This window comes from Myxine glutinosa, chromosome 6 (genome assembly GCF_964187855.1).
Source record: "Myxine glutinosa chromosome 6, kmMyxGlut1.1, whole genome shotgun sequence".
NCBI classification, from domain to species: domain Eukaryota; kingdom Metazoa; phylum Chordata; class Myxini; order Myxiniformes; family Myxinidae; genus Myxine; species Myxine glutinosa.
In genome coordinates, this window is record NC_136266.1 from 129,912,100 (window position 1) to 129,940,091 (window position 27,992).

At 45.6% G+C, this 27,992-nt stretch overlaps 1 protein-coding gene across 2 annotated transcripts in view; it reads right to left on the reverse strand.

Annotated features, from left to right (window-relative positions):
- ANKIB1 (ankyrin repeat and IBR domain containing 1) overlaps positions 1 to 27,992 on the reverse strand; it is a 308,012-nt gene that overhangs the window by 66,887 nt on the left and 213,133 nt on the right. For both annotated transcript variants that reach the window (XM_078780540.1, XM_078780539.1), the window contains exons 10-12: positions 15,251 to 15,339; positions 3,122 to 3,252; positions 2,054 to 2,188 (exon numbers count right to left, since the gene is read on the reverse strand). In XM_078780540.1, coding sequence (XP_078636666.1) covers positions 2,054 to 2,188; positions 3,122 to 3,252; positions 15,251 to 15,339 — 355 coding nt within the window. The remainder of the gene's footprint in view (positions 1 to 2,053; positions 2,189 to 3,121; positions 3,253 to 15,250; positions 15,340 to 27,992) is intronic.

Consider the following 27,992-nt stretch of genomic DNA (forward strand, 5'->3'; position numbering starts at 1 on the left):
AGAGAGAGAGAGAGAGAGAAAGAGAGAGAGAGAGAGAAGAGAAAGAGAGAGAGAGAGAAGAGAGAGAGAGAGAAAGAAAAAGAGAGAGAGAGAAAGAGAGAGAGAGAGAAAGAAAGAAGAGAGAGAGAGAAAGAGAAGAGAGAGAGAGAGAGAGAGAAAGAGAGAGAGAGAAAGAGAAGAGAGAGAAAGAGAGAGAGAGAGAGAGAGAGAGAGAGAGAGAGAGAAGAGAGAGAGAGAGAGAGAGAGAGAGAGAAGAGAGAAAAAGAGAAAAAGAGAAAAAGAAAAAAAGAGAGAAAAGTAGAAGAGAGAAATCATCAGATACTTCTAACTCAAATTGTGATCTGTCAAATAATTTTCAAAGAGCAAATGACCTTGAGCAGTTGAACCCAAAATAGAATCAATTCATCTTTGTACAGCAGTCCATACTAGTGCCACGTTTGGTTGAAATCCCTACTGTGGGTGTTATGTGCTCCTCCCCAAACCCCGGTCACGGTGTACCTCCGAGCTCAGAGAGGAGTCACGGCAGAAAGATGTGTTATTCTGTATGTCAAAGATCAATGGTGAAACCACACCAATTGTTACCAACAAACAAGTATTGTATTAAGATCACACAAGAATAACAGTACAACAACAATAGTAATCAATTGTACAACCAATATATATTTCCTATGATGGTACCATCAGGTTCGTACAATATAACTCACTGTGCTCCAAGTGAGCGAAAAGAAGAACATTCCCAATGTCTCTATTCCGGCATCAAGCCAAAGTCGATCCGCTCCAGTGATCGTCAGAACGATGTCTAATCAAGACCAGAATCCCGTTCGGATGACAGTCACAGTCACGATGCCAAAGCTGCGCAAAGGTGCCCTCAAGGCGACTGGGAAATCACACCTTCGGGTATGGACGTTCCACGGCTCCCAATCGGCGAACCGCAGATTTCCCACTCAAAAGCCACGTTACACACACACACCAGATTAACGTCTGAATGCGGTGAGAATGGTTGAAGCGAGGTGAAAAGCCTTGAGCAAAGCGCAAATCCTGCGTGAGGTAAAAATGGCAGACGGCCCGTTCTCGTTGCGTAACGGCACTCCGATGAGTCTCTTCGGAATCAACCGCAAAACCTGTCACGCAGGTTTATCTGTCACAGCGATAAACAACTCTGTCGCAGGAATCCCTTTCCCAGGAAACCCAAAGTACACTCGTGACTCTCGTTCGCCAATGTTCGCTCCAGACCTCAAAGCAGCTAGGCTTCTTGTCCGACTCACTCGCTCCGCCTTCTCTTCCTTTTCTTCCTCTTCGTCGTCGTCCAGTTCCGGTTTCATTTAAAACATTAACCTTTTTACCTTTTGAAAATAGTAATCTCTATTTCCCTTAAACGACAACAATAATAGTACATGGAATCAAAAATGTTTACAGTGGATGAAAACCACAACAACAGAAGTGACGAATCCGTAACAGTGGGTCACAAGTTATTGTGGTAACAACCATTTAAAATTAAAATTCATATGACCATAGACCTTTGACCTTTGAACCCAAAATCTAATCAGTACATCGTTGCATCATAGTTCATATTGGTACCAAGTTTGATCAAAATACCTTCAGTAGTTCACCATGTCAGACAAGTTATCACAGTATAAAAATCTGTGAAGCACACAACACACGCACAGCCAGACGGACAACCCAAAAAACATAATGCCTCGGGCTTCTTCGGCTGCAGAGGCATTACAAAGAGGATACAAAAATGAAAATCCAACAGGAACTAGAACACCAAAGAGGCAATTGATGTGAGCTGTGGTGCTTTAATATGAATCGTAGTTCATAAAAAGAGAAGGAGAGAGAGAGGGAGAGAGGAGAGAGGGGGAGAGGAGAGAGGGAGAGAGGGAGAGTGGAAGAGAGGGAGAGAGGGGAGAGAGGGAGAGAGAGAGAGAGAGAGAGAGAGAGAGAGAGAGAGAGAGAGAGAGAGAGAGAGAGAAAAGAGAGAGAGAAAAAGAGATCATAGAGGCAGGAATGATAGAGTAGAATGTAAATCAAAAGTTTTGAGAAGCACACTCGCCTCCTCCACGACATCCCGTGATTGTTCCTCGACCTGCTGTATGATTTCGTAACGTGTGCAGCGGTAGTAACCACCCGTTGATGAGCTGTGTTTCTTCCACTCTTCCAAGCAGATCCAGCAGAAATCGTGCTTGCACTGCAACGATGACAAGGAGGTCGTCAGTCAAGTGTAGAATTCACAATGTTACGCAATTCCATCACCTCGTCATTCTTCAGTAAGAATATCGGATTAAGTAAGCTAAAATTAATGACATGGGTTTTATGTTCCCTCGTGGAAGAATTTAAGAGAAAATCGTCAGAAAGACAAACAAACAAACAAACAGAATAAGCATATTATATCTGTATAGACTAGTAAATTCCACGTAATGTAAAATGTGACATCAAGTCCTCAACAAAGTCCTCAATCCCGCTCCTTCAAAGTGTTTAGTTGGGCAAATTTAAGAAAAAAGCACAAATACAAATAAATTTAACAGTTATTAAACACTCATGGGTGAGTTTGTGCATACAATGCATACAAGACAAAGACACGAGTAAACATTGGAGAAATCAACACAGTTTATGGGATATGAACCTCGGATCCCAACATTTCGAATCACGGGGTCAGATGGGAATGCTAAGCAAACCAATCCACTGCTCAGTGCAGGAGCAGGCCAATGTTATACAAATAGCCCTGGCCAGAAATAATGATCGAGTAGAGCGTATGCCAGCATAGAGAGGCCAGATCACAGGAGCTCGTCAGACTTTGCATAAAGAGCTTCATTTGATTAATATTCAGAAGAGATGAGTGAGGGCACGTAGCTCAATGAATAGCCCTTCATAAACATTCAAGTTTGTCTCATTGCAGCGACTTGCAGCATGTAGACAACATGCAAACGATGCATAAAACTTACAGGGCAAAAGTATTCGCAAACAATGAATAATAAGAAAAGAGTGAAGCATTTTTAACAATAAGTCTCACATTATATTCATAACAAGGAGTGAATTTAAATGGATTGTGAGATGCCATCATGAAAGACTTTCCTCCGGTAATGAAAACGTGACATTGTTGAAACATGCACAGATCGTCTACCTTAGTGCATTCCATATGGTTGCAACCATCGTTCCTCTGAATGGGGGTTTTGCAGTTGGGACAAGTTTTGCAGTTGGTGATGAGCCACAGACAGTTAGCGGCATCTTCAGCAGCAACGGGCACACCCTGCACTGCACCGGGAAAGCGTGAAATTGAATTGAAAAAACGTTACGTGCAGTTATAACACAGGTACTGTAATTATTTATGCCAAACTAAGAGACACATTAGAAAAATTCACGTATGTGCAGCAGGTAGGTTTAAACACTACGAGAAATTGATTTGCTAATTGAAAAGCCTGATCGGCAAAACTACATAGTGTTCCTCTGTTTGAAATGTTCCCATCTGAGCAATGATCACATAATGCAGGGATCTCGGGTTCAATTCTCAATATATTTGTCTTCTCGCTGCTATGCAGGATAAAGCATGAACCACAGCTCTCCACCCTTTCCTATCTTGGGCCTCATGTGCTTCTTCCACAGAAATTCCAGCTTCCATTAGATCCTTCGTCCACTGTTAGACTACATCTGTTTTTTTTGGTCGACGCAATGACTTTCTACTGTTCATCCTGATTTGGTATATTTTCACTCGTCATTCCTCCTTCATTCTTCCAATATGTCGAAACCATTTCAATCTAGATTTACATATTCTAACACTCACTGGAATTTATTAAAGTCTCTCTGATATCTGATCTCATATACTGTATTAATGTCCTTGTAATTCGTACAGTCACGTGAAAAAGTAAGTACACCCCATGTAAAGTTTTGACTTTTTCAACATATTTCAACCTACAGCTATTTGATCTTCATTTCAACAATATTGATAGATAAAGGTGATATAATATAACAAATATCATGAAACATTTACATTTTGTAGTCCATTGTATAATTTAAATAAACATAAATGCAAATTTCGCATGTGGAAAAAGTAAGTACACCCCATGAAATGTTTTTAAAAATCTTTTTAACATATGTGGACATATCAATATTTGATCTTCATTTAAACAGTATCTATAGATAAAGGTGATCGAATTGAACAAAAAACAATGAAAAATTGACTTTGCAATAATTTGTTGAACAAAAAATTAACAGAGATGCCATTTCCTTCTGTGGAAAAAGTAAGTACACCCTTTGCTCTCATAGGTGGTATTGCCCCCTTTGGCAGAAACAACCTCAAGTAGGCGTTTCTTATAACTGTCTACCAGTGTCTGACATCAGATGGGAAAAATTTTTGCCCACTCCTCCATGCAGAATTCTTTCAGCTGTGCGATGTTTGAGGGGTTTCTTGCATGCACAGCTCGTTTCAAATCCCCCCACAACATCTCGATGGGATTTAGATCCGGGCTTTGACTTGGCCATTCCAGAACCCTCCATTTCTTTCTTTTCAGCCATTCCTTGGTGGATTTACTGGTATGTTTAGGGTCATTGTCATGTTGCAAGGTCCACCTTCGGTTGAGCTTCAACTTTCCGACAGATGGCCTCACATTATTCTCAAGCACCCTCTGGTACAATGAAGAATTCATAGTGGATTCTATGATGGTGAGCTGCCCAGGCCCTGGTGCAGCAAAGCTGCCCCAAACCATAATATTTCCACCAACATGCTTTACAGTTGGTATCAGGTTGTTGTAGTTAAATGCTGTCTTTGGTTTTCACCAAACATGTCTTCTGGTACTGTGGCCAAATAGCTCTACCTTTGACTCATCTGTCCAGAGCACATTGTTCCAGAAGTGCTGGTCTTTGCCTCGGTGTTCATTGGCAAACTTTAGTCTTGCCCTGATGTTCTTTCTGGACAGCAAAGGTTTCCTCCTGGCACAACTCCCATGTAGATGAAATTTGTGCAGCCTCTTTCTAATGGTAGACTCGTGCACTTTGACATCAACAGTGGCAAGAGCTACCTGTAGGTCCTGTGATGACATTCTGGGGTTCTCAGAGACTTCTTTCAGCATCTGGCGGTCTGCTCTCGGGCTGAACTTGCTGGGGCGGCCTGGCCTGAACAAGTTGGCAGTTGTTTGGAATCTTCTCCACTTGTAGATGATCTTCCGGACAGTCGAATGATTGATTTCAAATTGTTTGGAGATCTTTTTAAATCCTTTCCCAGACTCGTAGGCATCTATAACCTTCTTTCTGAAGGCCTCAGAGAGCTCTTTTGATCTAGGCATGACACCGCACACTTCAACAACAAAGAGCAAACCAAACTAAATGTCTGAGGTTTAAATAAAACAGGTTCCTCCATGATTCTCTCTAACGATGTTCTAATCATTTGCACCTGAGCTGGTGCACCTGATTCTAATTTTAGGTATTTGAAGTGGTGATAAATGTAGGGGTGTACTACTGTACTTACTTTTTCCACATGCGAAATTTGCATTTATGTTTATTTAAATTATACAACGGACTACAAAATGTAAATGTTTCATGATATTTGTTATATTATATCACCTTTATCTGTCAATATTGTTGAAATGAAGATCAAATAGCTGTATGTTGAAATATGTTGAAAAAGTCAAAACTTTACATGGGGTGTACTTACTTTTTCACGTGACTGTATGTCAGAGTTGAGCATCATCTAATGTCCTTGTCCTACATGTGTTTACGTACAACTCCTCCAGGAGCTTTAAATTCATATTTAAAAAGTTAAAAACAAACAAAGAAATGTTTGTGTGTTCACCGGTTTCATGCAATTTGCAATGCGAATGCATTTTCTCTGTTGGGATACAACCTCAAAGTAGCTGGTCCATTCCCTATAAATCAAAGAAGAAAAATTGCACAAGACAGGAAAATGACCCTCCAGACAGGGAGCTATGTATGAACTTCAACAAACATTAAATACACTGTGAGCGTGAGTAATGGTTAACACAGTACATTAAACACTTGTTTGGGAAAAAATACCGATGTTGATGTAGAAACCAGTCTGTGCCTTGATTTTTAAAAACACGTCGTTGCTCGCTGTATTAAATAAAGCAAATGCAAATGCTTGGCTATCATTGGAATGCTCTTCTCTCGTTTCCCATTGGAGGCTGCAGTGCCAAAGGCAGTGTGTTGGAACCAATCTTGGTCCTCAACGACATCAACGACTCATTCGATCACATGGAAAACCCTGCCTTCCTTTTTACAGATTTCACATTGTGCAGTGGAGTACACAATCCCACTAAGAGGCAGACAGCAGCTCTCTGCCTGTTAGTGGGATTGTACTGATCTGGAATCAATTAGATCCGGGTTTGATGAATGCAACATATCCTTAAATCCTGAAAAATCTTAGTCTCATCCTGTCACACCGGAAATATCACCATACAAATCCATATGTGTGTGTGTGTGTGTGTGTGTGTGTGTGTGTACACATATACACACAAACACAGTGCCCTCCATGAGTATTGGAACAGCAAAGTCAAATTTGTTATTATTGCTATACTGTATAGTCTGGTGTTGGCTTAGCGGTTAGGGTGCCGGCTTGGGATCTTAGGATCCTGAGTTCGAATCCCGGTCGATCGCTGAACTAACACCAGGGGGGTTGACTCAGCCTGTCATCCTTCCGAGGTCGGCAAATTGAGTACCAGCTTGCTGGGATGAATGATCCCGGTGTGTACCCCGATTTAGAATAGGTACACCGTATCCCTGCGCATCGTGATAGGCGACTAAGGGTTTGCGTCAGGAAGGGAATCCGGCCATAAAAAACATTGCCTCAAAAAGGGAACAATGATTGTGATGGGGCCCCCAAGGCTAATCCCTGGACAATGGCCTTTAAACGATCATTCATTCATTCATATTGCTATACTGTATACTCAAGAAAATTGGATTTGAGATCAAAAGATGAATATGAGGCAAGAGCTTTTATTTCTTGGTATTTTTATGTACACATGTTTTACCATTGTGGAGCAATTGTATTTCTCATGTTCATTCCCCTCCACACCCCTCCCCCCTCCCCCCACCACATTTTCGGTAAGCATAAGTATTGGAACAGATTAACTGAAAGTAAATTAAAGGAGTGTAATAGTTAGTATTTGGTTGCATATCTGTTACATGCAATAACTGCATTGAGCCTGTGACCCATTGACATCACCAAACTCTTGGTATCTTCCTTAGAGATGCTTTTCCAAGCCTTTATTGCACCTATTTTCAGTTGTTGTTTGTTTTGGGGGGTTTATCCTCTTCAGCAAGTGAAATGCATGCTCCATTGGATTTAAATCAGGGGATTGACTTGGCCAGTCCAAAATCTTCTACTTTTTCTCCTGATTAACTCATTGGTTGCATTGGCAGTTTTTTTTGAGTCATTGTTGCATGGTGAAGCTCCACCCAATGTTTCTTGTACAAAGGCAGACAAAAATGTTTTTGTACATTCTGAATTCATTCTGCTGCTGCCATCATGAGTTACATCATCAATAAAGATGAGTGAGCCAGTTCCAGATGTAACCATGCAAGCCCAAGCCCTGACACTACCTCCACCATGCTTCACAGATGAGGTAGTATGCTTTGGATCATATGCAGTTCCTTCCTTTCTCCACACTTTCACTTTTCCATCACTTTGGTTAAGGTTGATCTTGGTCGAGAACCATAAAACTTTGGTCCAGAACTCCACTGCCTCACCTCTGTACTTCTTGGCAAATTATAATCTGGCCTTGCTATTTTGCTGATGCTGATGAGAGGTTTGCATCTTGTGGTGTAGCCTTTGTAATTCTGCTGTCGAAGTCTTCTGCGAATGGTATATTGTGATACTTTCACCCCTGCACTCTGGAGGTTGTTGGTGATGTCACTTATAGTTGTTTTAGGGTTTTTCTTCACAGTTCTGATCTGACTTAGCCAGTGTCACTTTCTTCCATCATCAACTGCAGTTGATTTCCCTGGCTGACTTAGCCAGTGTCTGTCTATTGCTAAGTACACGAGTGGTTTATTTCTTTTTCAAGATATTCCAAATTGTTGTACTTGCGATGCCCAATGTTTGTGCTATGGTTCCAATTGAATTCTTCTGTTTTTTTCAGCTTCCAAATTGCTTGCATTTCTTTCATAGACAGTTCACTGGTCTTCATGTCAGCTTATGCCTAATGCCACCAATGGCAGACTCCCAAGGTAAAGACAAAGGCTAAAACCAATACTAGACATTTACAGCTCATTTATGTGTGAACAATGAATGCAACAAGAAAGACCTGAGCAACAAGAAACACCTGTCAGTCATTTGTTCCGATACTTATGCTTATCTTAAATGGGGGGACTGAACATTAAAAGTGCTATTGTTCGACAATGGCAAAAGATATATGTGTAGAAATGTCAAAAAATAAAAGCAGATTTTTTGTACTCTTGCCACATATTCATCTTTTGATCTCAAATCGAAATTTTTTGAGCATACAGTATAGCAACAAACAAACAACAACATGCATTTTAAGGCCATTTTCCCTGCTAGAGCGGGGTTAACCTTGCGGTCCCCATGACAATCTTCTCCATTTTGCCCTATTTTCTGCATCTCCCCTTGTTAACCCCCTTACCCGCATTTCTTCTTCCACCATCTTTAGCCAAGTCTTTCTCGGTCTTCCCCGTCCTCTACTTCCTTCTACATTCATTTCCATCACTCTTCTCAACCAGTCACTTTCATCCTTCCTCAACACATGACCAAACCATCTCAACCTGCTCCTCTTCACAGCATCCATCACAGGCTCTATTCCCATCATCTTTCGCAATTCATCATTTGTCTTCCTCTCTCTCAACGATACTCCACACATCCACCGAGCCATTCGCATTTCCACCCTTTCCAGCCTTCGTTGCTGCTCGACGTTCATTACCCATGTCTCGCTCCCATAAATCATAACACTTCTCACACATGCAGCATACACCTTTCCCTTCAGTTTCAACGACACTCCCCTCCTCGTCAGCACGCCACTCAGTTCCCGAAACTTCTTCCATGCACATCTCACTCCAGCAACCGTTGCCGAGTCTGATCCACCTTCTCCATTCAGCACGTCTCTGAGGTAGCAAAATGTTTTCACACCTTCCAGCTTCACGCCGTCTCCAAGATCCAACTCAACATTTCCTCCATCTGCAGCTCCCTCTGTGCACACCTTTGAATGTAGCTGCCACACTGGTTAATGACCCTCTCAGACCAATACATTTTTGATGAACCCACTCAGCGCACATTGTACTTTGAATGGGGTTCACTCCGAAACCCTTCCTGCACACAGCACACGGCCACTTCCCAGTTCTTTCCACCTCACCACATGCTTTACCACTTGCCATCACCTTCGTCTTTCCGATATTCACCTTCAGACCTTTTGTCTCCATACATTCCTTCCACTTGTTCATCTTCTCCTTCAGTCCATCCATACTTTCCGCAATCAACACCAGATCATCTGCATACAACAACTCCCACGGTAAACCTCTCAGTGACGCTATCTCCGTGGGCCTTTCACTTACTCACCGCAGGCAGGTTGGTGGTCTTTCCGTCTTCTACCGACTCCTCTCCAGCCTTGCTCCCCCAGCTCTCTCTGGGCTCTGTCCCCCAAATATTCCTACAGGTCGCACAAGATCTGCCTGCAACCCTCTTATGGTTAAACTGCCAAAATCAAGACTCTCTGCTAACCTTCACTCCTTCATTCCTCTTTTCTCCCGCCTCTGGAACAAACTCCCTCACTCTCTTCAATCCCACTCCTCCCTCTAGGTCTTTAAAACGGCTGTTCACCACCATCTCTTATCTTCCCCAATCCAAAACCTTGATCTTTTCTACCCCCGCTAATTTCACCCCAAATCCACTTTTTTGAGGTGCCGACTTCTTTCCTGGAATTCCTTGGTGTCCTTGCGTTTTATACCTATCCTGCCTCCCCCCAGGCCCTCTCCCTCCCTCACATCTCCCGATGTCCCTGCTCTCAAATGTTGTGTTTGTGTGCTTCCTCCCCTTCTCTCCCCATCTTGTCGACCGCTCCCCTTTTAATATACTTTGTTTGCTTGTTTGTTTGATTTGTTTGTTTGATAAATGTTAGCTCTTTCACGAGCCTCGAATCTGTATACAAAAAAAAAAAAAAAAAAAAAAAAAAAAACCCTCCTTTACGTTCTGAGCCAGCACCTCCATCACAGCTACAAATAGTAGTGGACTTAGTACCCATTCCTGATGCACTCCCACCTTCACCACAAACTCACCACTGTTCCCGTCCTTCGTCCTTACAGCTGTGCGCCCTCTTTTGTACATTGCCATCACTACTCTGATCAACCATTCCTCCACTCCTATCTTCCTCAATGCCCATGTCACTACTTCGCATGGAATTCCTATCGAATGCTATCTCCAGATCAACAAACCCAAGAAACAACTTCTTCCTCTTCTCCATGTACTTCTCCTGCAACTGCCTTGCAATAAAAAGCGTGTCTGTCGTTCCTCTTCCTGGCATAAATCCAAACTGCATTTCGTCAATCTTCACTTTCTTCCTTATCCTCCTCTCCAACACCCTTTCCAATACCTTCATTCCATGCTCCAATTACTTTATCGCTCGATACGAGCCACAGTCCAGAGGATCACCTTTCCCCTTGTATCGAGGGACGAGGGTACTCAGTTCCCAATCCACTGGAATGCGGCCGTCTTTCAGTATAGTATAGCAGCATACGGTATACAGTATAGTAATAATAACAAATTTGACTTCACTGTCCCAATACTTATGGACGTATGTATTGTCGTGTCAGCCCGGCAGTTAACACCGCTGGGTGACGAATGACCGATCGTTCTTACTCCCGAGGCACGTAGCCAAAATTATGGTGGTTGGTCCATCGTGCATGAGTGAAGAAACCAGGGTGAATACCTGGACAGCCACCACACAGGTTTATCCTCGGACCCACGAACAGAGAAACACAACACCACAAATAGAATGCAACACAAGGATTTAATGAAATATAGCAAAGAATAAAATGTCAATATTAATGTTGAGGTAAAAGAAATACTTGCTACTTTGAGGGACCCTCCATGCAGACTCAAAAACAGACAGGGGAATGATAAGAGAAAACAAGTAAAGATACATTCAAAGTACACCGCCCCCATGCCAAATAATTAAATATCCCACAGCGCGGCATTGCCAGGGCGCCTCTGGCGCCCGGCAATACCGCAGTGCAGCTCATAGAGACTGCATTGGGAGGGAGAGGTGTACAACAATTGATTGATTAATTACATAATTAAAATCAATAAAAGATTATCATAAAACATTTTCTTAATCAATTGACAAATAGCATAACTAAACCACGAGTGCTTCAGCCGAAGATGTATCTTTTAGAAATTTAATTAAATAAGGCATTAATAAAAAATTAAATAATTAATTGGCTGGGCCGACCGGCTCCCGTGGGTCCTTTTGGGCCTCCGCACAGCTCCAAAGGAGGACCTCCAGGCGTCCACCGCCGAGCTGGTGTACGGCCAGGCCCTCCGCGTCCCGGGCGAGTTCGTGCCCGACGCCACCAGCCCCTGGTCCGCCGCGCGCCAGCGCATGGACTTCCAGGAGGCCGCCCAACGTTTCGCCCCGGTGCCCACGTCCCGCCATGGCGACCCCCAATCCTACGTCCCCCCAGCACTCTGCACGGCGGAGTACGTCTTTGTGCGCCACGACGTGCACCGGGGGCCGCTCCGGCCACCATATGACGGACCCTTCCGGGTCCTACGACAGGACAACAAGTCCTTCGTCATCAGCATCGGCGGCCGGGCGGACCGGATTTCGGTGGACCGCCTCAAGCCGGCCCACATGGACGTCGGCCAGCCGCCACGGCTGGCTCTCCCACCGCGGCGCGGCCGCCCCCCGTCCACTGCACCCCCCGTCCGGCCACCCGCCACCACACCGGACCCCCCCTCCCCCCCCGCGACCAGCCAGGGGTCGTTTCGGTCGGGTCATCCGGACCCCCCTCAGGTTGACCTTCCTGGACCAAGTCGATTCTGGGGGGGCGTGTGTAGCGACCCATGGGTCCCCCAAAGCTCGAGACCAGCAACAGAATCTCCTGGCCCAAGCCGGTGACGTAACCGGCGGCCAAACCGCGGCGCCGAGGTTATAATCCTTTGCACCTGTCGGTCACATGACCACCAAAGCGTGCCTCGCCTGAGAGGCGGGGCTTTGGTTCTGATGTATGCTTTTTGGTTTGGATATATATATGCGAACCCGATAAACGGGCTTTCAGAGTTCCCGAGATGATTATACAATAAACATCTTCTCGGACGAGTTTGTGTCTTGTCCATCACTTCGTCCGTCTCAAGCAGGAGCGCTGCTCCTTCAGGTGTCCAATAAATTGTTTAAAGCCGGCCGGCACTCAGCTTTGCTCCAACGAGATCGCCAAATGAATTCGGCAGCACAAGGTGGCCCGAAGCCGCTCACGCGTGAAACGCACAAGATGGCGCGGAGTCATGCCCGTAACAGCCACCAACGTGAGGCAAGCAGACAGGATAGCCTCCTTCACCTTGCTCACAACCTCCTTTGTGCCCGAAGAGCACCTCTGTCAACAACACCTCCTCCTCTGACTATTCAAAAGTCCCACAACAGCTCGGAAAGCTCTCCTCAAAAGCTCTACACGAGCCAGCCGCAGCCGAGACCCAGGGAGACAAAGGACAAAGAGACTCATAGTCAGACGTGCTATTCCTCTTCTCTCCTGCTCGAATCTTCTCGCTCTCTCGTCACCCCGACCAATCGCCCGAGCCTCGGGGCGTGGCCTCACGGCCCTGCTCTTTCTAGAAGCGGGGCTTAGTTGCTGATTAAGATTTCTTGGAGGCGGGGTTTCGTCTGCTCGGGAATGTTCGGGTCTTGTCGGCGGTGATGGGGCGGGGTTTAGCCCGATCAGGAATGTTTGGGTCTTGTCAGCGATGGTAGGGTGGGGTGTGGTTTAGCCCGATCGGGAATGTTCGGGTCCTATTGGTGGTTACGTCGGTTATTGTTGTTGTTGTTGTTGGAGGTAGTTACATGGTGGGTCTTGTAGATGTAAAAAAACGTAGGCGAAAACCCACAGGAGGCAATCACATACCAGGGAAACTAATCTTAACCCCTATCTCGATAACACAAGCTCCACCCACGATGTGAAGACACATAAACAATCTTAAGCTCAGTTTTTCTACTTAAATACATCGAGATTGACTTCCTACTCACACGTGGTCCATGCTACCCGACACAGTTCTATCTCCACTGTGGTATTTCATCACCTACCCCCACAAACATAAGAGTATGTATGTATGTATGTATGTATGTATGTATGTATGTATGTATAGTGTATACATATATATATATGTGTGTGTGTGTGTGTGTGTGTGTGTATGTGTGTGTGTGTGTGTGTGTGTGTGTGTAACCACTGGAAGAGGTTCAGTGTTCAGTCTCTTGACTTTTTAAGTTTGATCGCCATCAGACAAGACCTCTCCAAGGATGACTGCAGAGCAAAGCTTGTGCCCAAAGGAAGCCACAAATTGGATATCCTCTTTTGTTTCAAAAATCAGAACTCTCAGTCTCTAAAGCCTTTCTCCCAAGCTCAATGGAATACTGCAATCATCTATGGGGCTAGCAATCCCGCATCACGTCCCTCCTGGATTCTGTAGAATCTAAAGCTCAACATTATTGGCATCTCCTGCGATAGGGCCAAACACAAGGTCTGCTGCTTTCCCATTATAGGCAGGTCGTGGCCTCTCTTTTTTTGTTATTAAACCACCTCTGCTCTGGTATAGCTCCATCTGCCTCCAAACCTCCCCAGCCAATCCAGGATACAACTCCTGATTAAACACCTATGATCCAGTAGCCCCATCTTGATTAAACACCTATATAGTCAGGCTAACTGCAAGCCTCAACTATTTTGTTCGTCTTTCTTCCCTATTTATGGAACAGTATTTCTGAGGATCTTTTATCCCATTCTTCTCTCCAAGGTATGAAGCACGCAGTGCACGATGATCTCATGTCCCCCTATCCTTACCCACAATAATGTTTACCCTGATTAATCCTACCTTCTTACTTGCACGTTACTGTTTCTTCCCATCCTCTATATACTCATTTCTAATTGGCTTGGTTAGCCCTACAACAATGTTTCCTTTTCCAAAGCTTCAAATTGCTTCAACATTATGGAGCAGTCCAAGAATGTTGATATGACAAATTATTCCCACATTTCTGCCTTTCTACTGCCAAGGCATCACAGTTTACAGCAGCTTTTAGCAAGTAGAAGTTTATACGAGCGAGGTTACTGTTATGGAAAATATGGTACAGTTAACATTGACATCTTTGTGCCCTTCACCAGAGCAAAGGAGGGGGTAATGCTCTGGCGAAGCGCTCGTGCTCAAAACGTCAGGCGCAACTCTTTTCCCATGATCAACTTATCGTTCACCATTTAGGTGATAAAAACCATGGTTCATTTTGTCTGCTAATGCAGACAGATAATAACTAGCCTTCACAAGATGTAGTACTATTCTGTTGCATCTTATACCACATTAACTAAAATCGTAAGGAACTTTAGGATACATGGTAAGAAATATATTAATTTTATACAAATGAAGCATCACACTGCGAGGTTACAGAATCATGATTCTGATCGGTGAGAATCCGTCTGATTTGTCTTGTGCTGTTCTATAAACAGTTTCCCAAGCGATACACAGGAGTGATTCGGTCCTTATAAATCCAATGTGTTTACTCAAAAGAGGTTCATATATTTGCATGATATTCGTGAGCAATACGAGCATACAATGACATGAACCATAGGCGATTTACAGGTCAATTTCAAATGCAGTCACAATTTTCTACTTTATAAATTCTGGTCTTGAAAATAAAATAAATAAATAATCCATGGAAGTTGCTTTTTATCGTGGAGAAGGCCCCAAATGTAGAGAAATGTCTTGTGTATATTGCAAAAAACATAGATGCAATATCAAAGATTGCAAATCGCCAGTGAGTCGCTTAAAGAGCAGTATACATCCTACATTAATTACAGAGTGATATTAAGGTGAAAGCTATTCCCAGGTGAATTTGAATTGATTTGTGCTCAACTAAGGTGAACCCAAGGTGACCCTTTATTGAAGTCCCAGCAAAATTGAGGCGAACTGCCTGGGATTAGTACGGACGAGTCACCCATGTGTATGTCAAGATTTTAAGATTTTTTCAATACCCTTATTCTTCACTGCTAATAGAGAGGATTGTATAACAGGGAATATAAGCAATTTGGATCCCAGATTCCCACATACATTCTTCAGGCTTCATATCTTTAATCTTCTTTAGCCAGTTCCTCCAGGTGTCACAATCACAAGGCTCGTGTGCTTCTCCAAGACACTCCCTGAAATTGATTCATTGGGGAAGGCACAGACTGTCTGAGTCGCCTTCGGGAGCAACCAACAATAACAGGTCATTATTATAAACATGTAATGTGGGAATAGCATGGCAAAAATTTATACATAAAGCACGAAGACGGTGGGGAAAAATGATTAATGAAAGATATTTAACTCAAGTGAAACAATGTGACCACAGAACACATTTTTAGACTTGAAAAGTTTTAAAAAGAACTAGAACGACACTCTTCAATGTCGGCTGATATGCCCCCGCCCACATTATTACGTCATAATAATACTTGTAGCAAGTTTCATTTCAATTCCTTCAGCTATTTTCAAGTATCACATTTTAACCTGACATGGCAAAAAAAATTGACCTTTGACTTCTTCATGCCAAAGTCTAATCAGTTCATCTTTGCATCATAATATATACTCATACCAAGTTTGGTCAAAATTCCATCACTGGCACACAAGTTAGCCTGGTAACAGATTTTTACCTAACCGTACCTCTGACCTTTGGCCTCTTTACCCCATAATCTAATCAGTTCATTTTTATATCATTATACATACTTGTACCACGTTTGACTTAGATCCCTTAAGCTGTTCTTAAGTTATCGTGGAAACGAAAACCTATCACACACGGATGCACAGCCGGACGGACAACCGAACACATAATACCTGGATAAAAAGAAGAGAAGAGCATGGAGTTGAAAAAAGGACAATAAGGGACCTAACAAAGAGGGAAGAGAGAAAGTAAGAATACTGGAAGAGGAGAGAAAACAGAGTCCATGAAAGAAAGAGGGATGTGGAAAGGGTGGTGTGGTGTAAAAAAGAAATATATATATATATATATATCAGATTTCTAACTTTTGCAAACATTTATAGTCAATAAGGAAACTAATGGCTAAGCATTCATCATACCTTAGACTTAGAGGCTTAGAATGTCTGAGTAGTTAATTGACGAGTATCCATCTATATATATAAAACACAGTTTGTGTGTGTGTAATGTTACCGATAGACTCCTAAACGGAGAGGCTCACGTGCTTGATATTTGGCATAGACATGGCCATTGAGCCTGGGAAGAACATGGCCGAACTAAAAAAATTAATTTCATAATATTTTTTTACCATATGTTTACCTCAGCGCATTTCAGCGAGGAATATTATGCATGGAATCTGACCGGTGGCAGAGCAGCGCACTGATTCGCTCAGAGCGATCACGTGATGTTCCTTGCCGCCATTAACTCAGTTACGCGTTCGCACGTATTTCAGAGCGAAAAGCGATTGCGTTTTTTCACATTTCAGCGAGGAACATTGCCATTCACACCACATAGGTTTTTTTTTCTTTCATCTTTACGAGATCCATATTTTTTATTCATATTTACCTCAGCGCATTTCAGCGAGGAATATTATACACAGAATCTGATGAGGTGGCAGAGCAGCGCGCTGATTCGCTCAGAGCGATCACGTGATGCTCCTTGCCGCCATAAACTCACAGTTACACGTTCGCACGTAATTCACACGTTCAAAACAAACGAGATCCACGAAGCGAGTTGGTCGAGTCGTGCTAACCAAGATGGCGACACGGCGGCTTCACTTTTCACGGAGTATGAGCGTTCTATATATTTTCAATTCAGTGCGCCCGACCCGCTCACGTACTTGATTTGTGGCATAGACATGGACATTGGGCCTTCACGGTGTAATTTGTGCGAGGCTTTTGTCCGAGTGAGCTTGAGTCGAGAGGGCGAATGTACGGGTTGGGAATGTACGGGTCTCCCTTCCACCGCCCGGTAACGCCGGTACTGGAGGGCGTCACAGGATCGGTGAGTCTCCAAAATCCGCTTCGTGCTGTTGCGAAGATGCAGGACGATGTCGCGATTGTTGTGCTGCTCTCCGACCATGAGAACTGCAACGTCATTGTTGACTGGCCCTCCCCTTCCCCCTCCGTCTTCCCCTCCCCCTCCTTTCCTCCTCCACCCTACCCTACCCCCTCCCCTTCTCCCCACCCCCTCCCTTTTTCCCCCTCCCCCCTCCCTTTTCCCCCCTCCCCCTCCATTTTCCCCCTCCCCCCCTCCCTTTTCCCCCTCCCCCCTCCCCCCCCTTCCCTCCCCCCTCCCCCTCCCTCGCTCCGCGGTGCGACGGGGAACAAAAAAGCATCAACCTTTCCAGTCGTCACAGTACCTCTACTGCTGTATCAGCTGACTGTTGGACAACTGTCAGGTCATCCATGAATGCCAACATCGCAGGCAAGCTCTGACAAGGGCCTACCTCCACTTCTTTCCCATGTCCACTCACAGCACATATCAGCAACTCCATATATATATATATATATATATATATATATATATATATATATATATATATATATATATATATATATATATATATATATCTATCTATCTATCTATCTATATTGTTGCAGTTTTTAGAACCCTCACTTGGAAATAATAATCCCTTGTAAATAACCCCCTGTAAATATTCCCATTTGGTAAAGGTCAAAGGTCGCACCCTAGTTAGTCCATATTGCAACACGTAGGACACCATAGGAACTTCTCTAGTTATTTCATTGGTATGTGTTTCAGGTAAGGCTCTGTTTCCAATAGTTTGACTCTGCATTGCATTAATCAAATAACATAGGCCCCTTTTTCAATCCCGTTCATTTTGCGCTTAGCCCTCTCCAAATTGGGTTACGCGCCTCTGCTCGCCCAGCAGCGTATGCTGCCTGGCTCAAATGCCATTAACCATGCGGTCAGGGCGTTGAAAAAGGGGGAGGAGTTATCGGAGCGAGGCGTAGCCCTGTTAACGGCAGACCAACCTCGCGACCAACCAGGGCCGAGGTGAGCTCACCGGTGGGTGTGTCCTAAAAGCACGCGGCTTGATACGCGAGCGCGTAATATAAGCGCTCGCGTGGCACTACTTAGAGAGTCGGTCGGGGAGAGTGACACCGTTGGAGTGAAAGTGACGAGAGAACGAGATCCACGACGAGAGACGCGGGTGGAGAGTCACGAGTCACGATTCCCCCGATTCACGGACGCAATTCCTCCCCGATATATGAACCCCCCGCATGTAAGGTACGCTCGCGCCGACAATACCAACCGCGCTGCCTGCCGGGTTTCGCCGCGGAACTGGAGCCTGAACCGAGGTGGAGCGTGGACCGGAGTGGAGTGTGAACCGGGACCGGAGCCAACGCTGGCTCATCTGGTTGGACCTTCCTTCCTGCTATTCCCCTTTCGTGTAAGTCTGTTTGTGTTGTCCTGGGCGTGTTAATTAAGACTGTATAAGGCTGCACTGTGTGTTCTTTTTCTTCTTGGTAGTTGTAAGTTGTATAATAAATTCCTGTGTTCTTCCTTTACTTTGGTTTCCTCTCCATCTGATCGTTTTAGTGATTTCTCAATTGAATATACGTGGCACGATTAGAACCGCTCAGAATCGGGTTAGTCTTTTTGCTAACGGCTCGAATCGCGGATTGCTAAACCGCTCGGAAATTTCCACCTGTCCGTGGTTTGAGCGGGAGTTATTTCCATGCTTCGTGGAGGGATTGGCACGCAGGTATTTGGGACTCCATCTTGACCAATCACCCTGGCCAATCTCGACCGCGGAGGAGCGTTGTAACTTCCAGAGGACTGGGGGAATGGCCAGCTTAAAAGACAAGGGGACTAACCCCACCTTGGTAAGGGAAGCGCCGACCCCCGGATCCGCAACAATATATAAGGGGAGATTAAGCCCCTTGTTCTTGTTGGGTCGGCGCAACCGAGAGACTTGAATCGCCCCTCCCGGGAAAACACAAGGTAGGGTTTCGGGAAAATTCTCACACGTACCTAAATACCTGCGCCGCCACGGAAGCGGGGAATCAAGCCTCGCACGAGCCACGCGTAATCTGAGTACACCGAGCGGATTGCGTACCACGTGGTCCGTGCAGTTACCTTTGGTATTGGAACCCGATTAAGGGGTTTTATTCGTACCACGCTTAGTCAATGATGGAAAACACAAAAGCGGTAGAATCAAAGGAAGAACACAGGTTTAATTATTATTTACACTATTATGTACAAGGATCGGTAGAAAGCAGAGACACAGAGCAGCCTTATACAGTCTTATGTTAACCCCAGACATGGGCCCGATCACACTCAAAGGGGGAAATGAAGGTAGGATGATGTTCACTCGCTGACTTGGTCGTCCAGGAACGGCCCCGCCCAGCGTGGCTCTCTCTCCGGTCACAGCACATCCCGTGATGAAAGCAAGCAGGCAGTGGAAGAGATCCTTGTAGCGTGTCTCTCGAACAAAGGACAGATCAGGCAGGCGGGAGGGAAATGTAGGCGTCTCTTGCCAGGCTTGGCGGTTTTCCACAGCGCGTTTAATTACCGGCGCGCTCTCCCTCGCGTAACCCAATAGAGGCTCTGCCTCAAGCTCAACCGAGCGTCCAATTTGTAAGAGCGCTCATAGCTGGGTTCATGCGCGTCTTCTCTCAGAACTCGTAACTCTCACAAGTGCCTCTGCCCATAACTCTCAGAACTCTGAACTTGTTCAAGCGCCTCCCTCCACAGAACTGTGGTGGGGGCTTCGCGCAACGGGTTATATTGCCAACCCCCTTAGCTCTCTCGAATGTTCTAACCACGCCTTTTGACGCAGTGCCGCAGCCACTCCCTTCGAGCCCTGATTGGCAGCTCGCTCTTACCGTCGGCTTCTCCTCCGCCCTCCTTTGGTCTCGCCTCGATTTGCCAGGCCTGCCTCATGTTAATTTGCGCCAAAAAGCCAAAGGCGGCATAAGGCGGCATAAGGCGATGAAAGGACCTAACTCTCATTATTCTACCCAACGCAAAACTAACACAGGAAAAGGACTATGCTTACATTTACTATGAAATAACTGAACTATCGCGAGGCTACATGTTGTTGTGTGACTAAACTATGAGGGGGAAATTTAACCTTTATTAGTACAAACTCAAAACCGCAACAATATATATATATATATATATATATATATATATATATATGTATATATATATATATATATATATATATATATATATATATATATATATATATATATATATATATATATATATATATATATATACAGACTTGGCATTTAATATGGAATATTTTTTTTTCTTGACTTTGGTTTACTTTCTGAACTCAGTATATCAATCTGGTGAGTTTCTTTTTCCCTTCGGTGATGTCTTTGCTGAAAGAACCATGTCACTGATTGTCTTTCGCAGCAAGAAGTCAACAACAGGATTATATCACAGGTGGCGTGACAAAATGTAATGACAGGTACATTTGACGATTGGCTTCACAATCGGGTATATAAGGGTTGTTGCGTTCTGTATTAGTGGATAACAACTGCTGCACGTCTACAAAAGTTATTGCCGCTTCCTCTGGAGATGGTCCGTCAACTTGACAATGCTGTTTGTCATGGAGTGGTGGCTTTACGAAATTCTGGCATGAAACAGTGTGCTATTGCTCAGCAGTAGGCATCACTCAAGGTCAGGTGTCAAAGATCCTGAAACGAAATGCTCAGAGGGGTGTCCCTACTCCAATACCGAGGCCAGGATGTCCACGCAGAACCACAAGGAGAGATGATCGCCAGCTGCACCGGTTAGTCTGCAATGGCCGTTCCAAGTCAGCTAATCGGCTTAGGGCTGAGTGGCAGCAACTGACAAATGTGCCTGTATCCAGAAGGCTAGTCAACCAACTACTGGTTCAAGCAGGCTATCATGCCAGGCGTCCCCTGAGAAAGCCACGCCTGACCAGACAACACAGCCAGCGCCGATTGCAGTGGGCCAGAGAGCACCGTCAAAGGCAGCCAGGACACTGGAATCACGTGACCTTCAGTGACGAGTCTAGATTTCTGGCCTATCGTCAAGATGGCCGCGTCCGAGTGCGCAGACAAGTGCATGAAGCCCACAACGAAGATTGTATAGTGCCAAGAGTCCAAGCTGGAGGTGGTGGGGTGACCGTTTGGGCTGCTTTTCATGCAGAGGGCAAAACTGACCTGGTTGTTCTGAATGGAAACCTGAACCAGTTCAAGTACAGGGTCATTCTGGAAGAAACATTGCTTCCATTTTCTCGTGCAGCCTTTCGAGGAAATTTTGTCTTCCAAGATGACAACGCACGGCCTCATCGTGCTCGCATGATCCAACACTTTCTTGCTGACCGTGGTGTCGAGCATATGGAGTGGCCTGCCAAGTCCCCGGATATGAATCCGATGGAGAACTTGTGGGCAGAATTAACGCGTCAAATCGACAACTTGGACCAGCAGCCTACCTCTGTGCATGAATTGCAGCAGACTATTGTCACTTCATGGCAAGCGATTCCTGTCCAAACCTTGGCAAATCTCATGAACAGCATGCCTCGACGTGTACGTGCTCTCCTGAATGCTCGTGGGGGTTACACGAAGTACTGAACTGTAACTTTATTATCCGTAATCCCAGTCATAATTTAGCTTTTGTTTTTGTTGAAATTTTTTTTGGCTAATGTGCAAAATAAAGAGATACTTCTGGAAAACGTACAGAAGTTTAACACAGTACTGTCCGTGAATTGAGTTCGATATCAGTTTACATCACTTTCAAGGATCAATTTATTTGCTTCGAATTGTCAAATGTGGTTTTTGTTTCTTTTAAAGGTCACATTAACAAAATATAGAATAATTTCAACATAATTCTAATGAACTTTTGGTTCGAAGTCATTTTGAAAAGTAAGTTCACCCCCACAAAAAAAATATTCCATATTAAATGCCAAGTCTGTGTGTGTGTATATATATATATATATGTACATATATATATATACATACATACATACATACATACATACAGTAATACCCTAGCCTAAGTTATTAATTCGTTCCATAAGCCGTGACGTAACTCGGTTTTTGACGTAAACCGGGCGTAATGTCTTAAAAATGCCTTAAAATGAAGACAAACACCGTAATTCGTAAAACTAGAGTAAATAACTGGAGGAGGCTGCGGCTTCGTCCTGAATCTTTGCCGCTCCCCGTCGGGAGTCCCTCCGTTGTTTTCTATCGGTCGGGTTTTCTCCTCGAACGGGGTGACCGGCACGGACGTATCGACCGTGAGCTGGCTTGTGTGCCGAGTGGCTCCGCGGCCCGCTTCACCACAGCGTGCTTTACCCAACGTGTCCGAGCAGTTTCACTGGTGGTCGTGTCGTGTTGTCTGTGACGAACGAACGAGCTCAGGGTTCCGTGAACCCGGCCGCCCCGGGGATCAACGCTCGCCTCCGAGTAGTAGGCGTGCCCCGTCTTTACTCGAGCGGCCGAAGTTGCTTGCTTCTTTATTTTTGGACGATGCGATATACGCAGAAACGACGACGTACAGGCAGGCATTTGCAAATCCATGCACATGTGCACATGCACACGTCGATCGGTTCTTTACAAGGATATGCATCAACAACAACTTGCTACTCCCTGCACCACAGATGTCAATTTCCAAACAATTTACCTACTCCCTCTACCTAACTTTAAACTACCCTCCCCGGGTATTCGTGAAGGGGTCCATCCTCCCCCATCCACTCCTTCGCACCATGCACTCCACACCACTCAATCCACACTACTCACTCCACACACCATTTATTCCCACACACAAAGTATTCTCTCCATTTATCCACTTCCACCCCATGCAAGTCAATCACTCAACACCATTACACATGTCCTCAATACACCACTCATACACTTTCTCCGGTCATCCCAGACCATTGCCTCATTTTACCAAGTTCAACGATAACCAGATTAGACCCTGGTGTTGGGCTAGCGGCTAGGGTGCCGGCTTAGGATCCTAGGATCCTAGGATCCTGGGTTCGAATCCCGGTCAATCGCTGAATTAACGCCAGGGGGGTTGACTCAGCCTGTCATCCTTCCGAGGTCGGCAAATTGAGTACCAGTTCACTGGTAATTCCCTGCTTGTCGTTAAAGGCGGCAAAAAGGGTTGGCGTCAGGAAGGGCATCCAGCCGTAAAACATTGCTTCAAAAAGGGGACCGAAAAACAACAACAACCACAGTTCCCGAAAAAGGCCAACCCCCGCTTGCGGGGAAAAATGTCCTCTAAAGGTGTTTTTTTTTTTTTTTTTAACGATAACCAGATTCTCACACACACAACCATTCTCGGCCAATGCCTCATTTCACCAAGTTCATTCCAAAGATCCTCATTCAATTCCTCATTTGCGCCTAAAGCTCATCCTCATACTCACACACATGATACACCAAGATACACTAAGAGCGGCTTCAGCTTGAAGTCGCCGGTGCAATTACCCCCAAGCATTAGCGTTAGCCGCTCCTTCGCGACTTTGTAGCCTGGCATGGTCTTCTCCTCCTTCGAGATAAAGGAGATGATGATGTAGGAGTGACGTAAAGTCGCACATAATGACGTTCGCTGAACTGAAATTTACTCTAGAAGAGTGGCGTAAAGTCGGATTTGACGTAGGTCGAAATGGCGTAAAACGGGGTATGACTGTATGTATATATATATATATATATATATTGTTGCGAATATGGAATTTGGCCTCCATATCCGCTTGTAAATATTCCCCTATTTCCCCAATACTCCCCAACTATCCCCAATCCCCCATTCCCTAGTCCCATTGTCTGTAAACAACACTCTGTAGAACCGACCTTCCCCTTTTTCCCCCATTAAATGTCGTGCCCAGGTCCACCGCATCACACGTAGACAACTTTCGGACATCTTGCTAGTTATTCTTAGTCTATGTCAGTTAAGGACTCCTTTCCATTAATTCTGACTCTTCGTTGCACCAGAATGTGATTATATGGCACCAGTAGTGAGTTTAGGACCTTCCCATACCTCCTTCCATCTTCTTCCCCAAACAACAACAACAACAACAACTACAGCTACAACAACAACTACAACCACGGCGCGCGGGGGGGAGTGTGCGTCCTCCCACCAGCTCGGTTAGCCGCCATGACCATGCGCTCCACGGGGTTACCACGAAGGGGCTCCCTGTCAGCCCCTCGTCAAGGGCGGAGCCGGTAACCCCCCCGCATGCACCCAATGAGAAGCAACGAGCCGATTCCATCTGGGGCGGAGCTAACGAGCCGAGGGCGTGTCACTCCCCGCCGGATATACGCAGCGACTTACCGGATGTGAGGTCAGATGCGCCCCGAGCTTGAGAAGACAAGAGAGCCACCTCCGAGCGCTGAGAGACCTCCTGCATCTTTTGGGCCGCGCTATCCTGTCCCTGAGCACAAGGTGCACCTTGTGCTGGCCATCGAATACCCGCTTTCCTTGCCATCAATCCCCGTGTGAGTCAGTTTTTGTCCCGTTTCTCTGTGGTCTGTCGGGAATAATATAAGATTGTGTCTAAGTGCCTATCTTCCTTTGCTGTCCCTCTTGTAGTTGTAATCTAACCTTCCGAACGAATATAACCTCCTCCGGAGGTCTTGAGAACCGTATCCCTGGTGTCGTGTCATTTTAATCCCAGCCGTGTGTCTTTTCCTTCATTGACCTAGCGTAGCGCGATTAGTCAACGTTCGGGTATAATCGGGTAACCTGTGCAGACGTGGTCATACCAAACCGCTCGGTAAATAACATCTAAGCCGCGTCTGTAACAATATATATATATATATATATATATATATATATATATATATATATATATATATATATATATATATATATATATATATATTGTTGCGGAGATGAGGACTGTATTTTTTTGATTGTGTGCTGTATTATTATTATTATTGTTTATTCTGCGCCCCCCTACCTCCGGAGCTGTGTAAAGGTGAAAGGGCATCCCATAATTAGTCCACAAGCATACACGTCAGCCAAATAATAGAATACCCCTGTTTGATAGTTATCTCTTATTCTGTGTTTTAGGGTAAGGCTGTGTCTCCTATTAATTGAAGTACTCCATTGCACCAGTGAAAGAGAATAGATCCCCTTTCATTCCCATCCCCAAAATCTCCATTTCCTTTTACATCCCTTCTGTCATTGCCGGGCCTCGATTGCCAATTACCTCCCCTCCAATAACCGCCATTGACCACGAGGCAGGGTCGGAGAAGAAAGGCGTGTCTCCACCTCGTCATAGAGGGGAAGAAAGGCGTGCCCGCCCGTCGTCATCAAGGGCGGAGCCAGAGGGTCGCATGACCAACCAGGGCCGAGGTGAGCACCCCGATGGGCGTGTCCTGAAGGCCGGCGGCTTAATCGCCGGAGGCGCTATAAAAGGCGCGCACGCAAGAAGCAAGTGAGAGGGTCGGTGAAGAGTCAGAGTCAGTCAGTGGAGTCGGTGGTCAGTTGGTTGCGTTGGTTGCGGTGAGGAGTCGGTGGTGGTGGTCAGTTGGTTGCGTTGGTTGCGGTGAGGAGTCGGTGGTAAAGAGTGAGTGGACCAAGAAAGAGTTGAGGGTTTGGACCAGACGAGTCGGACAAGGCCTGGCAAAGCACGCGACGTCCACAGCAGCCACAACAGCAGCTTGGGGGCCTGAACGGCGGTTTGGAGCAGGGCCGTGAAGGAACGGCGGCTGCTAAACGCGCCGGTTGTGCTGCAGGACCCCCTTGGACCTTCCTCTCCCTCCAGCCATCCACCTCCTGCCTTTCCACCCTTCTTGTGTACGTGAGTTTGTTCTGTCCCAGGGTTAATTAAGTCTGTATAAGCTAGTATTTGCACTGTGTCACCTGCGTCTTATGTGTTGTAAATAAACTTGATTGCTCCTTTTTGCTTGTGTGTGTATAATAAATCTGTTCTTCCTCCGTACTCTGTCTTCTTCTCTTTTTCCTTCTCTTTCGGTCGCTTTAGAGGTTTCCCGATTGAATATCTGTGGTGCGATCTGGTCAACGTCGGGTGGAATCGGGCCAATTGGGGATCCTGTAACGGTCGCGGTTGGACCATCCGCTCGGCCCGTCATAACATCTAAACCGCGATACGTAACAATTGGTGTCTGGGAGTGGGATTCGAAGCCCGAACCAAATTTTTAAAACGTGTAGGAAAAGAATTTTTGGTCAAAATTACGAGCTGCCAAAATTGCGTTGTTTTATAAAACCCGAATTTTGAGATCGCGCCATGGACAATCAAGGCGATCGGATGTCGGTGGGGGAGATAAACGGGTTAGCGGTAACCCAGGACTTAGGGGAAGAAAGGGAGGAGGAGAGCAATGAGGAGGCGGTTGAGGGGGTATCAGACGCACAAAATGGCGTCCTCGCGCACGAGGTTGCGGGCGCGCAAAATGGCGCCTCGCACATAGCTACGGCGGCCGCACCCGCTGCACAAGTGGGAGGGATGGCCCAAATGCAGGCCCTCATGGAGCAATTTATGGCGCAAATGCAGGCGTCCCTCAAACTGCAGAGTGAGCAATTGGGGGTAATGGGAAACCAAGTGGGGGTAATGAGGGACGAAGTGAGGGGTACCGGTGAGAAGTTAGACAATAATTTTGAGGGGTTAGACAACGGGATAAAAGAGGTGAAAAATGGGTTAATGGGGCTAGAAAATAGGATGGAGGACAAATTGCGGGAAATAGGGGAACAATCTGCCCGGGAAATCAAACGAATGGGAGAGCAGATAGAGGAGGTAAAAATCGGGGTAGAAACCAAATTGGATGCTCAGAGGGATGAATTGGGACAGATGAGGGTGGCATCTACAAAGGAGATGGAGGAGATACGACGAGGAGTAAGTGAGGAGGTTTCGGGGCTACGCGAGGAGGTAAAGCGAGGTGAGAAGCGTATGGAGAAAGAGGTGAGGAATAATACGGCGAGGTTACAAGGGGGCATAGAGGATCTGACGAAGGGAGTAGAACAGCTGACAGTCGGACAAAGGGAACTAGCGGACCAAGTGGAAAAGAACACTGCAATCATCGGGGGTTTAAAAGCGACACAAAAGGACATTAAAAACGAATTAGTAGCAACACAAAAGGAATGTCAGATGGTACATGAGGGGTTGACGAAGAAGTTGGAGGAGGTGACAGAAGTAATGGAGACGAAGGACCGGCAGGTGAGGATGCACATAGAGACGGTCACGGTAGCCTTAGAGGACGAACTTGAGGAGACGCACCGAGAAATAAAAGAGGTTAAACAAAAATTAGAGGAAGTGGAAGAAGAGGTGAGTGAAATTAAGAAGAGACGGACAGAAACTAAGAGAGAAATCCAGGAGGAGGTAATGGAATTGGTACAAGGTCGGTGCTCAACTCATAATGTGCTGCTCACTAACCAAATAAAGAGTTTGCAGGTGGCAAAGGAGGTGCGGAGACGAGGTGCCAAGGTGAGTGGCGATATAATCGGAAATGTACATGATGTGAGGAAAGCTTCAGTCGGCTTGGGGATTGGTTTGGATCCGGGTGTTCGTGAGAGGCCGTTGGTGAAGTGTGTGACAGGTCAGGTGTGCGAAAAAAGAGGTGTGCGAGAATGTCCGACCATGGGGTGTGTGAGGAAAAAGTGCACGCTGAGGAGTGAGTGTGCCGTCAAGAGTGAGTTGGTCGAAGCGCGTGTGCGAGGGGGTACATGGAAGCGCGGTGTGGTAAGTGTTACGGAGGAAGTAACGAAAGAGGGTGCGCAAGAGGATGCGCGAGAAAGGTGTGTAACGGACGGGTGCATGAGGAAAGAGTGCGCTGTCGAGAGTAAGGGTGAGTGCGCTGTCAAGAATGGAGGTGAAAGTAGTGAGAGTGACACGGAGCGTGAGTTGGTTGTGACAGGTGAGCGAGGATGTACACCTGG